Source organism: Onychostruthus taczanowskii, unplaced genomic scaffold, assembly GCF_017590055.1.
Source record: "Onychostruthus taczanowskii isolate IOZ18803 unplaced genomic scaffold, ASM1759005v1 scaffold21, whole genome shotgun sequence".
Lineage (NCBI taxonomy): Eukaryota > Metazoa > Chordata > Aves > Passeriformes > Passeridae > Onychostruthus > Onychostruthus taczanowskii.
In genome coordinates, this window is record NW_024499351.1 from 12,233,996 (window position 1) to 12,247,076 (window position 13,081).

Genomic DNA, 13,081 nt, shown 5'->3' on the forward strand with positions numbered 1-13,081 from the left:
AAGAAAATAAGACAAAAAAGAGGCATTAAAAATATTTAGCTTCTTCAATTTTATTTGGTATCTTCTACATCCTTTATGGTAAAAAAGCTGTGATAATTTACTATTATGTAGCAGCTATACTCTCAGTCCCCTTCATCATTTTACAGAATTCTGTTGCACCTGTTAACTGTTGTTTGCTTTAGTTTGGATTTTATTCTGTTCTTCCCTAAATGGAAGAAATTTAAATATACAAGATGTGTATCACATGTTCCAGATCCATCCTGATTTTGCAGAGGGGTGCATACAGCAGTAAAGCCATATATGCTCCTCTGCCAGCTATATAAGCTTCCAGTACCCTGCAAAGCTAAATGAGCTCAAGTGAAATAGGAAACTTTTGGCTACTTGGGCTTTGAACTGACATGGAAAGGCAAGTTATTTTATGCCACCATTTCACAGTAATAAGCCTGTGTCCTAGTAACAGCTTCCTTCAAGCTAACTGGAAATAATGATCCCTAACTTCAACTACAGAACAATACTCCGTAAACTAGCCTTTCCAAAAGACATTTTTAACAGCCTTGTTTGAGGAGAGATCCTAGAAAAATATGATCTGAAAACTAAATGATGAAAAGCTACCCCAAACTTTTCAAGCAGATTGACAATAGAAGTATGAATTTGAACAGGCTGACAAAAATTTGATATCTAAAGAACAGAATTTGAAGTGGTAGTCAACATTTCCACAAATAGAAAAAGCTTCAAGGTCCTGAATGAGTACTAAAACAACAAAGAAATTCCACTCTCAAAAAAGCTGTAATTAGGAGAATTTTGCTATGGAGATAAATATCCAGGAAAAGAAGCCAGAGAAGACCATTTGACTTATTCAAATGTATCTACTGCACTGTCAACAGAACATCTCTCATAACAAGACTTCCACAATACCCTACTATTAAACTTTTAATCAATTAATTGAATGTTTAAATTAATTAATTAAATGTTTAAAGATTAATAACTATAACTTCTAAGGGAGAACAAAAAATATGCAATTCTAAGATAGCAGTAATTTTCAGGGCTCATCATGCATAACTGAGAATACAGTGCGGACTCTTAAAGAATGTTGAACTTTTCTTTCGCTGTGGGTCAAATGCACAATTAGATGGCTAACTATCTTTTTAAAGCTTGAGTGCTAGATACTCTTATTGAATTAACAGAGAGCACAGAAAAAACGTCAAACACAAGGTTTCTTACACTTCTTAGGCTTCCATTAAAATTACTTCAAAGACTTGTTTAAACTAATTAGACAAGCATGTAAAGAGAAAAGTCATAGGTAGCAAAGAAACTATGAAATTATTTATCAAGTAGAAAACAAGTCACTATCAACATAAAACCATCTAAGTATCATATATCTCACAGCCAATTCATTTTAATTTTCAATGATTTGTAAAACTTTTTCTATTAAATTACTTCTAGGAAAATGGTATTTGGATAAAATACCATAAAAATACCATAAAAAATATTTGGATATTTCTCAAAAAAAATCATTTTTGAGAAATATCTGAGATACAAAGTAAGAAAATAGTTGACTAATATCAAGAATTAATTCAGAGTAACAGCTACATAACAAGACATTTCATATGGCAAACCTTTTATAACACACAGTAATAGATGAAAACTCAAAGCACAAATTAATCATATCCTCCAGACAACCACAGTCACTAAATAAGAAGGAAGCAAACAAAAAACCTGATGCTTACTTAGCATGCCCCTGTAGTTGAGGTCCATGTCCCGACTCTCAGAACGAATCTTAATGGCATCTAGGATGGCATCAGGTGACAACAATCCAGAAGGTCTTACAACATTCAGTAGTTCTGTTAGACTCATTAGTGGCAAACGTACTGCTTGCATGATTTCAGCATGGTTTTCCTTGGGGTTATGTTTACACCAGTTCATCAAAGCTTGGAAAATGTCCTTTTCAGGAGCTGCAAATGAGTCTCTCAGTACAATACTTAGAAGGGCAGCCTGGAAAAGAGAAATAAGAACAAAAAATATACCCCCTAAATAAACAGAAATTAGGTTGAATTTTTTTTTCAATCAAGAGAAATTCAAACAAGGCAAAAATTAATGGCTATTTAACTTATAGCTATTAAAAATAATCTCCAAAGGGGTGACTCCCTGAAATTGTAGATTGTTTTAGTTATGCAAGAATTACAGAATCTATGACCAAAGTAATAGGCAATATAACAAAATCACTAGAAAAAAAATGTAGAGAACTGAACAAATCAATATGATACCATTCCGTAGGTTCAAATTTACTTTAGAATATTGATTTGAGGACTTGGCGGTACAGTTCAAAATACTCCTTTAAACTTAGGTTGCTATAAGACCACTGATGAAAAAAAAAAAAAAATGTTGCTTGAAATCACTTTTTAAAACCATTTCTAACTACTTGGGACTTCTGTCCTGTCACAATTTTTCTCTCTCTTTTGGTACAACTAAGAATCACCAGGTAAAAACTCCAGTGACTCTTATTCATGTAGAAAATCCATTGACTGCAAAATGAGACCACAAATAATCAAATAGCACTTTGATTTTCACTTAGCAGAATAATCAGGAGCTTGCGTAGATAAGGAACGATCTCTCCTATATACTATGACTGGCTATGTCAAAGACCTCAAAGTGCGCACTTTCTGATGAATGATGTTTGCTCATTTTTTTATTGATAATACACTCTCAGAACTCAGATTCAACAAACTGTACATGACACAGTACAGAGAGAAAAAAATCTTTTTCCTTATACAGTGAGTAATTTACAGTGTCATAAACTCACTCAAGTAACAGACCCTTCATAGCTCTTCCCCTAAGAAAAAAACACTTCAAAAAAATCCCAATTACAGCATCGTTCATTCAAGGTGCTCTGCTGCTTCATGTGAACACCACTTGAAAACACTCCCACTATTAAGTCCAGCCCAAAGACCCCTGCAGAGTAAGTGCAAAATTTCAACTTCATAGAACAGCCAGACTCCGTCACAAATATTTATGCATCTAACAAAAGAAACAACACACAAAAAACCAAAGCCACACCACCATATTCTGCAAGTTCAGAACATGATGACAATCAGCAATATAAATCACAGTAATCTCCAGAATGCTTTAGTTCACCCAGCAGAAAATCACCCATCACTGATTAAGCCTTCATAAAGGAATTAATAGAACAAAGTATGTCATGTCATATTCAAGTCTATATTTGACTTCCCATCTGAAGCATTCAGAAGCCAAATTATATTATACCAGGAACAGATTAAATAAGACAAATTAAAATTAGATTGCCTGCTGCCATATTTTAGAACACTCCATTAGATATACTATATTAAACTATATTGACCGGTCAATACCTAAGAATTTCAGAACAGATTGCCAAAATTTTCAGTTCAGCTTATCTTGAGGATTTCTGACCCTCACAGTTTCACAAGCATAAAATAACTATGAGCTAACACAAGTTTTTAATTGGTTCCCCCATTAGTATTTCATCACAAAACTGTATTACCATTAAAATTAACAGCCCTGGGGAAAAAATGTGCAAACTAAAGATATACCTTAGAAAGTGACAGGAAGCCTTCGCTGGAGAGCACCTCTTGGGCATTTCTATCCATGAACATACAGCACATAAAAGTTAATTTGGGAAGAGAATAAAGACTGGCAACATCAAAAGTCATACAGACATTCTGAATATTAAGTATTGTGCAAAGATACTCAGACGTGGAATCCTCCAGTTCTGGGAATCCATATTTATGTGCTAGGCTTAAGAAGTCAAGAAGAATCTCTTCTTTCTCATCTCGTAGCGTAGCACGACCAGTGTAAATGTATTTCAACAGCATGGTAAATGCTTCTGCAGTGGTGTCCTGAAGAGGAATTTCTGCTTCAGGCTGAGATTCTCTCATTCCTCCATACAACAATGCTCTATAAGGAAAAGAGTTTAGTTTAGTTAGCAGCTTATCCTTCTGACAAAATTTACTGGAATATTAAATGTATTTCTATTGAAAAATGCCCAGCTCTTAAAAACAAAAAAAAAGGTGGATTAGTATCATTCCTAGTTTTAAAATATATATTCTAATCTGCGTCAGCCAAACCTCAATTCCAATTCATCAAAACGAAACTTGCTATCTTGACTATATGCCATAGAAACACACCATTTTATACTCTGAGAAATCAAAACAACTTTGCAGTAGTACTTTCCTGCTCTCAAGTTCTCTTTCTCTTGAATTTGCGAAACTACCTTCAAAATCCAATTTAATGAAGGTCAAAAGAATAATACTGTGACATGGTATTTATCCTTTTCTATTTGAACACAATGATTTGATGTGCTGGAAAACATTCACACAGAAAAGGTCACACTCAATGGACAGATGATTACACCCTGAAAAGTTCACAGGGAAACAATGTTTATCTCATCTGCACAAAAAGTTCCTGTGAGCCTGACAAAAAGCCTTACTTCACCTGAAATAATGGCATCTAGCAGCCAGGATCACTCTGTGTGCTGGAAAACGCTTCTTTTCCACAATAAAGGTAACGTCACTGTATTCTTCCCCGTTCATTAGAGCACCAATATGCTCTGACAGAATGTGGACGTGGTCAATCTCCCCCACAGCTGTGTATGGACGAAGTGGGTGGCTGTTACTCATCTTGGAGGGATGGTGATACTGGTAGCCTAAAGGACAAAGAAAGCAAGCAGTATTATACAGGAAAAAAATATTAAGAATAGCAAGCATAACTGCAATAACAAAAAAGTGACTAATTTAAGTAATTATATATTACAAGAAAAATTAAACCAACAAGTTTTCTATGAAAGTTGGTTTTCAACCAGAATCAACACAGCTGGCACCAACAATTCCAGCTAAGTATTTCAGAGAATTGTCACCTCGTTGTTCAGCCAACCCATTTACTTAAAAAAAAAGTTTCCAACAAAGGGAATTAAAAGTTAAACTATTTTACATCATATTCCCATTAAAAAGCAATTTTTATCTGAATTAAAATGCACACACACAAAATAGAAATAAGCAATGTGACGAATTAATTTTAGTCTTAACTCTCCAATGAAATCAATGAAAATCAAATAAAAAATAGAATCAATGAAAAGAAAAACTGTTTTTGCAGGTTTCTAGTCATCTTTTCAGAAACAGGAGAAAATAAACAATCAGCATAACTTTTAATAAATAACAAAGTCTGTCAGAGAAAAGCTTTACAATGTACAATTCAATTTTCTTACTCTTTACACTCAGTTTTCTTGATGACTTCTTATTTACACACATATATATACACACACCCATATATAGACAGATATATATATATATATAAACATACCTCTCAGTCATAAAATTAGGAGATTGCACACTAATGTGAAATATAGGTAACTGCATTAGTCCTATCTTCTATAGAATTCTTTTGTTTCTTCTTCCTTCACAACAGGTTTTAGCTTTTTACAGTTTTGGTTTATTTTGGCAACAGAGACTTTCTGTACTCTCAATGGCAAGAGCATCCAAAAGTGAATTTAGGTCTTACACTAGCTTCTACTGTGACACTTCAGTTTACTTTTCTTTAAAAAGAGGTTGGTTGTTTCAGATAATGACCAACCATATCTTCAGAACTATCTTCCCTGCTCCAGTTACTAGACACTTTTCAAAACAGGCAGATATCCAGTGCTGAAGAAAGGCAGTGTACCACACGAACCAAGAAAATGATGAGGCCATACCTTACACACACCTAACACATGAATCTTTCAAATCAAATACTCATGACAGAAATACACATTTAGATTCTACTGTAAAAATACTATGAGAAAATATGTTAAAAAATCCCAAACAGATGCACTTGGGGTTAATTATTATTTGCACTTGAACACATGGAAATGCTTTATCCAAAATCAAGATACTGTGGAAATACAGTCCCAAAGAACCTCAAATGAAACTAAACAGAAAGTGATAGAATAGAAAATAAAATTTAAGAAAAATACAGCATACTAAATCAATCACAGATCACAACACAAAGGGGAACAAACCCCCAAGTTTCCACTGGCTGTCTCTGCTACTTGAATTAGAAACTGTGTGCCTGTGAATCCACTACAGCACAGAACCAGCAACACTGGCCAAGATACCTGTGACAGCCTAACCATGGGAACACAGAACACTGTAGCCATTCTTCTATCCTGACATGAAAGCAAAATAATTTTCAGGTTTTCATAATAACAGACTATTTTTTCCACTTGCATTGGTTAACTTACAATTAGTTAAGACAATTTAGATTTATCCTACATACACTTCAAGTAAGATTTATTTTCTAACAAGCAACATTAAGTTGATTACATCAGCCCAGCAACATCTGTTTGTACCAGCAATACCACTTACCACAACATAATTGTTTGAGACTTTATAGACAAGGGTAAAATTGAAATGTCCTCGAAATAGAAAACTTTTTATTACACTGAGGGAGGATACAAAAAGATGTTATTTGTTACTTAGCTGCCATCTCAGGTCTGGGTACTCCTTGGAAGACTTCCATACCACACCCATAATTGCTGGTGTTGATCTTCATTTGCAATCGTCAGGCAAACCAACTACGTGTGAATTACACATCATCAAGGAACTCTGTATTACCTCTCTTCTGCTAGTTTAAACATTTGTGGATTCAGGAGGCTGATTTATGATACTTCATCCATGTACAAATATTGGCACATTTTAATTTTACAATCTATTTTTATTTCAACTTTTTAACTACATTCTACTGCTTTGTTTCCTAAATCCACTCTTGTCTTCAAAAAATAAGAACAGAACAGGTACTGTCTGAATAAAACTGAGAGACTGTAAAAGTAGTGAATACAAGGGAATGCCACCAGCTGTACATTAACTCTGCTTTTAGTAGCTGTGGATGTTGTCATGTGCCAATAGGGCAAAAATCTCAAGGGAAATTGTTTCTATTTAAGGTTAAATAAACAAAATCAAAAGCACACTTCCCTCTCAAGAGTACATAAACAAAACAAAAAGTATCAGTGTATATAAGAGGGCAAAGTCAGAAGTGGGAACAGTTGCTAGTGACCCGAGGATGCCCAGTCCTTATGAACATCAAGATGCTGAACGACACCAAGCAATGAAAGGAGAAATTAGATATTGTCCTGTGTGTAAGCAAGGCAAATTTATTCTGATGTGTAATGTTTCTCCAAATTGCTGGTTTCACATACTATTCTGAACCATCAGTTTCAAACACAAACCTGCCGAGCACAGGAAATACAGGAGTCAAATGATGGCTACAAGCTGAGGAGGACTTTCAAAGGCTTGAATGACCCAAAGTGTTGGGCACTGTCACCTTTTCAAAACCATGTTCATAACTTTTCTGTGCACTATGGGTACCACCAGTATATTGAAGAAACATGCCAACTCATCTATTTTCTACTCGTACAGTTTTCCAACACAAATTTCGTCTGGATTATGGATTTTTCATATAAAGCAGACCAGTGAGACAGTCCTGCCTTCCAAATATAGAGCCAAATAATACATGGCTTCATATCTTCCTAGGATTAATTAATGGTAAAAATTCAGGCAACCCTTTAAGCGATCTGTACATTTCTTGTTTGAGGAAGTAAAACTTAATAACCTCTTTAGTCATGCCAAATTGCTATGAGCTCACAACTTCCCTGTACAGCTAAACATGTCTTTTTCTAGTTGTTATTCAAAAGTACTATTTACGATTAAAAAAAAATATGGATACTGCTAAGAAATAGGGCAGAACCCTTCCTGAAGCTCCCTCTGGCATCTTCTGTCATCAAACAACATCAGCTTTTCAGAGAATACAGGTGAATACTCTTCCTGGCAGTCAAAGAATATGGCATTTGCAAGCCTGATGCCAGCACCATAACCTACTTCCAGGAGGTATTCAGAGCTAATTAACTGCTTCAGGAGTCAGCTGCCGCAGCTTTGGTCATGACACAGAAATAAACAAACAAAACACTCTTCTCAGGGATTTTGAGGCACCATTAGAACTGCACCAATCTGAAAATGCATTTGTTAAGTCCTAAGGCCTACAAACCACTTCTCTGACCTTACTGAAAGACAAGCTATTTGGTGGCCATCTTCAACAGTGAGCATGTGAAAAATGCAGGCTAGTATTTATGACATAAGGCAGCATGCAATACTACATAATGTGTGCTGTGCCTAGAGAAACAACCACCCCTCTCCATGCTTTCAGTTTCCTGTACTTCTGCTCAGCAGGTAATCTGTAACATGTTATGGGATACAAAAACATCATCTAGGAAATTCAGCAACACCAGCACTGACATCCTTTCTGAACAACTCTCAGTTGTATTGAAAGATCAGCATTCAGTCTCTTCCCTCCCTCATTGAGGCTAACATTGAAGAATCCTCTGAAAAGCAGCGCTGCTTCAATGAAACATGGAAGCGTTGTTTTTCTACCAGGTGTAGAAAATTGAATACAAGAAATTAATCATGAATTATTTGAAGAAAAATTTTATATAACATGTGTAAAGAATGCTTACATAACTGATAGCTCTATCAAAACTTTAGAAATAAATGCAAGTAAACAGACGATTGCTAGAATTAATTTTTTCGTTAAATAAGTCTACTTTATAAACACTGAGCCAATAATTTCATACCCTTAAAACAACTAATTCCTACATACTCTACTTTGTACCTAGCAAGCTAATACTTTTATCAGAATTACACAAAGAATTTTCTTAAATGCAATTCTTTTACACTGCTCTTTTATCTAAAAATTTGTTCTCAGTTGATTGGATGGCACTTGAGTAGTATTTCAATTTTTATAAATTCATTACTTCATAATTACTTCATATATTGTAAATAAATTCCAGTAAAATATTACTTTAGTTTCAAATTCTATTACCACAGACTCCCAGAACATGACAGATGTAACAGTAAACTACTGTACAAACATATCACTGGTTCAAATAATACGGTTTTTATATTTTCAATGGATACACATATGTCATTTCATAAATATATAATCTCAGGAAACAGAAATTTTCAGTAAATACTTCAACACGCAGAGTGTAAATACTTTGGTTCTGTCAGAACCTTTGTACTTTTAAGTAAAAATGGTTGGTTCAACCAAAGTTGAATCTCAGTGAAAATTGTAAGGGGGGGGGGGGAACGACAAAAAACGAACAAACAAGTTTTGATACTTTGTAGCCAAGAATACAAATAACATACTGAACCCATACAACTTTATAAATACAGAATTTGAAAGCTCAAATAAGCACAATTCACAAAACTTTCAAGTCTCATTTCCAACCCTTCTGTTGTGAAAGGACTAAAAGGAAAGCAGATGGTAACATTAATGGAAACTAACCACACCATCCAATCACAGCATTCTAAACAGCAATTTAGTACCAAAAAATGTTTTGACTCAAAGCATATGGGAAGTTATGCCCTGCTCATCAGCAAACACATTCCCACCACTTAAATGCTGTAGTGTTAACATTTTACATTCCACTCAGACACTTTCCTGTCACAGAAGAGAAGGAATAAGTTTAGCTAAGTACAAAGAACAATATACTTAGTGCAGACTATTTATTAACATATATATAAAATTAACCTAGTTAAAATGGCATATAACAAAAACATTACAATCTCAAGAAAACACATGGGGTCTACTCACCAGTGAAGCTGTCTGAAGACCTACAGTGCGCGTAGCCTGTAGGCAGATTTCCCGCTTCCGGGAAATTAGGGTTCTTCGCCATTCTGAACAGCAGACAGATTGAACAGCAAGCTCATAGAAATGTTATTCAGCAACATCCAGCTGCACAGCAACAACTGGACCATTTCCTGGAACAATGCATGAAATGCACACCATCAGAAACCATGAGCACAAAGCCTTACGATCAAAGTGAGAGAGATGCATATTTCTCAATTCAGCTTCTTGCAGAAATAAATTCTTTAAAAAGCCTTCAGTTTAACAGGAAAATGTCTAAAAACAGAATACAGGAATAGTATTGCTGTTCTGAGTCATCATAATTTAATTTTGACTGTTAATATTTTTAACCATCACAGAAGACAGTAACACATTGCCATACTCATTATAAGCCAAAAAAAATCCATCCTGGTATTTCTGCTACAGCACCAATGTCCCTGAAAACGCCATTTTCCCAGATGGGTGTCCTAATTATACCAGGTCTATACAAACTGTATCACACATGCTTTATTCCCTACACAGACAAAATTCTCCAAGTGTTCTTGCCAAACTAAAGTTTTGGAGGTTCCGTTTGGGTTTTGGTGGTTGTTTTTTTCACAAAACTTAAGGCAGCTGCAGACTTTTCTATTGCACAACCTTTTTTTTTAAACAAGAAACCAAAAAAAAACCTGTAAGATCAGGAAATGGAGAAATACAGAGGCTTGACTTGCTTAAATACATAACCAACATAATGAGTCTCTCTCAATAATTGCAAATTACTGTTAACCTTCCCATCAAACCTTCCAGGAGGAAAAATAAACTGTATTTAATTTGCTAAACAGATGATTTATCAATTCCCTCCTAAGGGTCACTCTAGTTTTCTTTATGGGATATGTTGAGGAGAACAAAGAAGGAGAAGGCAGAAAAAAATATTTTTAGGAAGTCTCATGAACTAGAAAGTAATCACACCTTAATCCCGCAAATCAAATCCAGACTTTTTACAAAGAAAGTCTCCTGGATTTTAAGTATCAAAAGATAATATGTATGTATCTTTCCTATAAGTAATGCATGCTGTCATGTTGGACTGTGTTATGAAAATACATTCAAAAGTCATTTATTAAAATTCTTGGTGTCTTTTTTTTTTTGTTAAATTGGAGCAAACATCTCAACAGAACAGTTCTAGCATCTGATTTAGTTTTGTAACAGAAGACACATCAAACACACCTGCACTGTGAACCGGCTCCAATTAAATCCTAAAACACATAAAAACTTAAATGATTCCAGCACAGGACTTTAAGAAGGTCTGTGTGCTGCTCTTTAAAAACATGAGCAAAAAGCACTGTTCGGCAAGCGAGATCACCGGCAGATTGCTAACAAGTTAACATCAAGCTAGTTTCTTTTAAATCTGATAATATGTTTTATAAGCTACGAGTAATTTCAATGAATCACGGTAGTGCGTAACTTGCAGAGTGGTTAAACTACTACGAGACCAAAACATGAGCGCAAACACTGAGTACCGCGAGAGCGTCAAAATACTAAACTTATACTTTTTAAGAAATAAAATTCGAATTAGATGGCCACAGCAGGGCCCGGAGAAGCCAGAAGGGGCAGGACGAGGGGGCGGCAGGTGGGGCGGGCGCGGACCAGAGCCGGCGGCCGGAGCCGCCGATGCGCCCAAGGTCGCGCCCGGGGTAGCCGGGGCCGCCCCCGACCGCAGCTCGGGAGGCGCCGGGGGAAGCGACCCCAGCCCGCTCGGCCGCCTCCTCCCTCGCCTCCACAACAAGGCACTTCAGGTGAAATCGTTTCCCCGCCAAACGCGCCCGGCGCCTTCCCCGGACGGCAGCGCTCCCCCGGCCCGCCCTGCCCGCGCCCGGCGGGAGCCGCCGGAGGCAGCACGGCAGCACCCCAGCACCACGGGCAGCCTCAGGACCCTACTAGGCAGCGGGGCCGCGGCCGCCGCACCCCTCCCGCCCGCGGGACTCACCGGCCCCGCCGCCGCCGAGGCCTCCTCCCCCCCCGCCCCGCCGCCGTTCATACGTCACCCGGCGGCGCGCTGACGCCACCAGGCAGCAGCGGCCTGCGTGTGACGCAAGTGGGTCCCGGCGCGCCGCGGGAGCGCCACCGCCGCCGCCGCCCCGTTTCCTGCTCCGCCCCTGGAGCGCGGCAGGCGGGACACAGCGGCGCTGCCGGACAGCAGGGACCGGGCAAGAGCGACTGGTGGTTAACCTTCCCCGCCGCCTGCCCGCTGCTCCTTGGCTGTACTCAAAATCCCTGTTTCCTTGGTAGCGGTGTGCGTAGCTCCAGCCCTTCGCTGCGTGTCCTGCTTCCCTGCGTCAGGAGAGCCTCTCCCAGCGGGAATGGGGAATGCGGGCCTGTCGCTACGTAACCGTGAGAGTGACTTCTGTTGCACTGCACGAAGCTAAATTTAAGCCTTCCGAGAGGCAAAGCACTACACGCTATTTAATTCCGTGCTTTATTTAGAAGATAAGAATCCTTCTTTGGAAGAAACAAAAATAGTGGCCTGTAATCAGAGAACATTATGAGAACATGAAACAATTTCAGAAGTTTTTCTAAATATTATCTAATATTGTCCTAAATATGTCTAAAATATTTTTAAAACGTTGCAGGTTAAAAGACTTATCATTAACTGGTTAGGTTTTTTTGCTTACTAAGCACAGAAGCTTTAGCATAGCCCGCTCCTACTTATGTAGTTACCCACTGGACTACATGATAGGAAAGATGTTTGCTAATGTCTTTCCAAACAATTCCATGGGCAGGATGTGGGTGTTAATGTCTTTGAAATAGTTCCTAATGTCTCTACCAACTTCAAGCCGCAGTCTTGTTAGAGCCTAGACAATTTGACTTCTGAAACAGACAAATGGGTCCACGCACAAGCCTGTTTCTTAACTTTGGCCGGAAAGTGACATGCTTAAGGAAGAAATATGTGGTAGGCAGTTCAGGAAGGCTGTACCTTCCTAGTACCTCAGCCAATAGGGAAAGGAAGAGGGCAACATGTGGCTGGGAGTTTATAACAGGCATGTGCCCCAGTGAACACTCTCCCTTTATTTGAATAAATTTGCAAGACTCCTCTGTCTCCTTTGTGGACACTGGCTTTCCATAGTGTGGCTTTTCTGCTCACATGGGGGCTTTCCAGGGTCCTTCCACCATCTGGGACCAACACATGGCAGAGGTGCTGGAGTCACACCTCACCCAGTTTTTAGATGACCAACTCCCTTTGGCACTGGCTAGCACCAGGCAATTGATTGGGCTCCCAAGACTGTCCAGGAGACAGACAAGAGGTGGATCAGGGAGGTCTGTGAAGAGTCCACAGGAAAGGACCACTGGAAATTTCATTGCTGAGTACAATGATTCAAAACAGAATCCTCAAAGGAAAACAGCGTGCCTTTCAGTCATCTAG

The 13,081-nt window shown here is 38.0% G+C and overlaps 1 protein-coding gene across 3 annotated transcripts in view; it reads right to left on the reverse strand.

The window, feature by feature from the left end:
* BTBD9 (BTB domain containing 9) overlaps positions 1–12,973 on the reverse strand; it is a 107,406-nt gene extending 94,433 nt beyond the window's left edge. For 2 of the 3 annotated variants that reach the window (XM_041404207.1, XM_041404205.1), the window contains exons 1-5: positions 11,648–12,973; positions 9,652–9,818; positions 4,468–4,678; positions 3,567–3,930; positions 1,728–1,992 (exon numbers count right to left, since the gene is read on the reverse strand). In XM_041404207.1, the coding sequence (XP_041260141.1) occupies positions 1,728–1,992; positions 3,567–3,930; positions 4,468–4,678; positions 9,652–9,733 (922 nt within the window). In that variant the 5' untranslated portion in view covers positions 9,734–9,818; positions 11,648–12,973. Of the gene's footprint in view, positions 1–1,727; positions 1,993–3,566; positions 3,931–4,467; positions 4,679–9,651; positions 9,819–10,887; positions 11,026–11,647 lie in introns of those variants that run through there. The other variant, XM_041404206.1, reaches the window with a different exon arrangement.
* Positions 12,974–13,081: the final 108 nt, after the last annotated feature.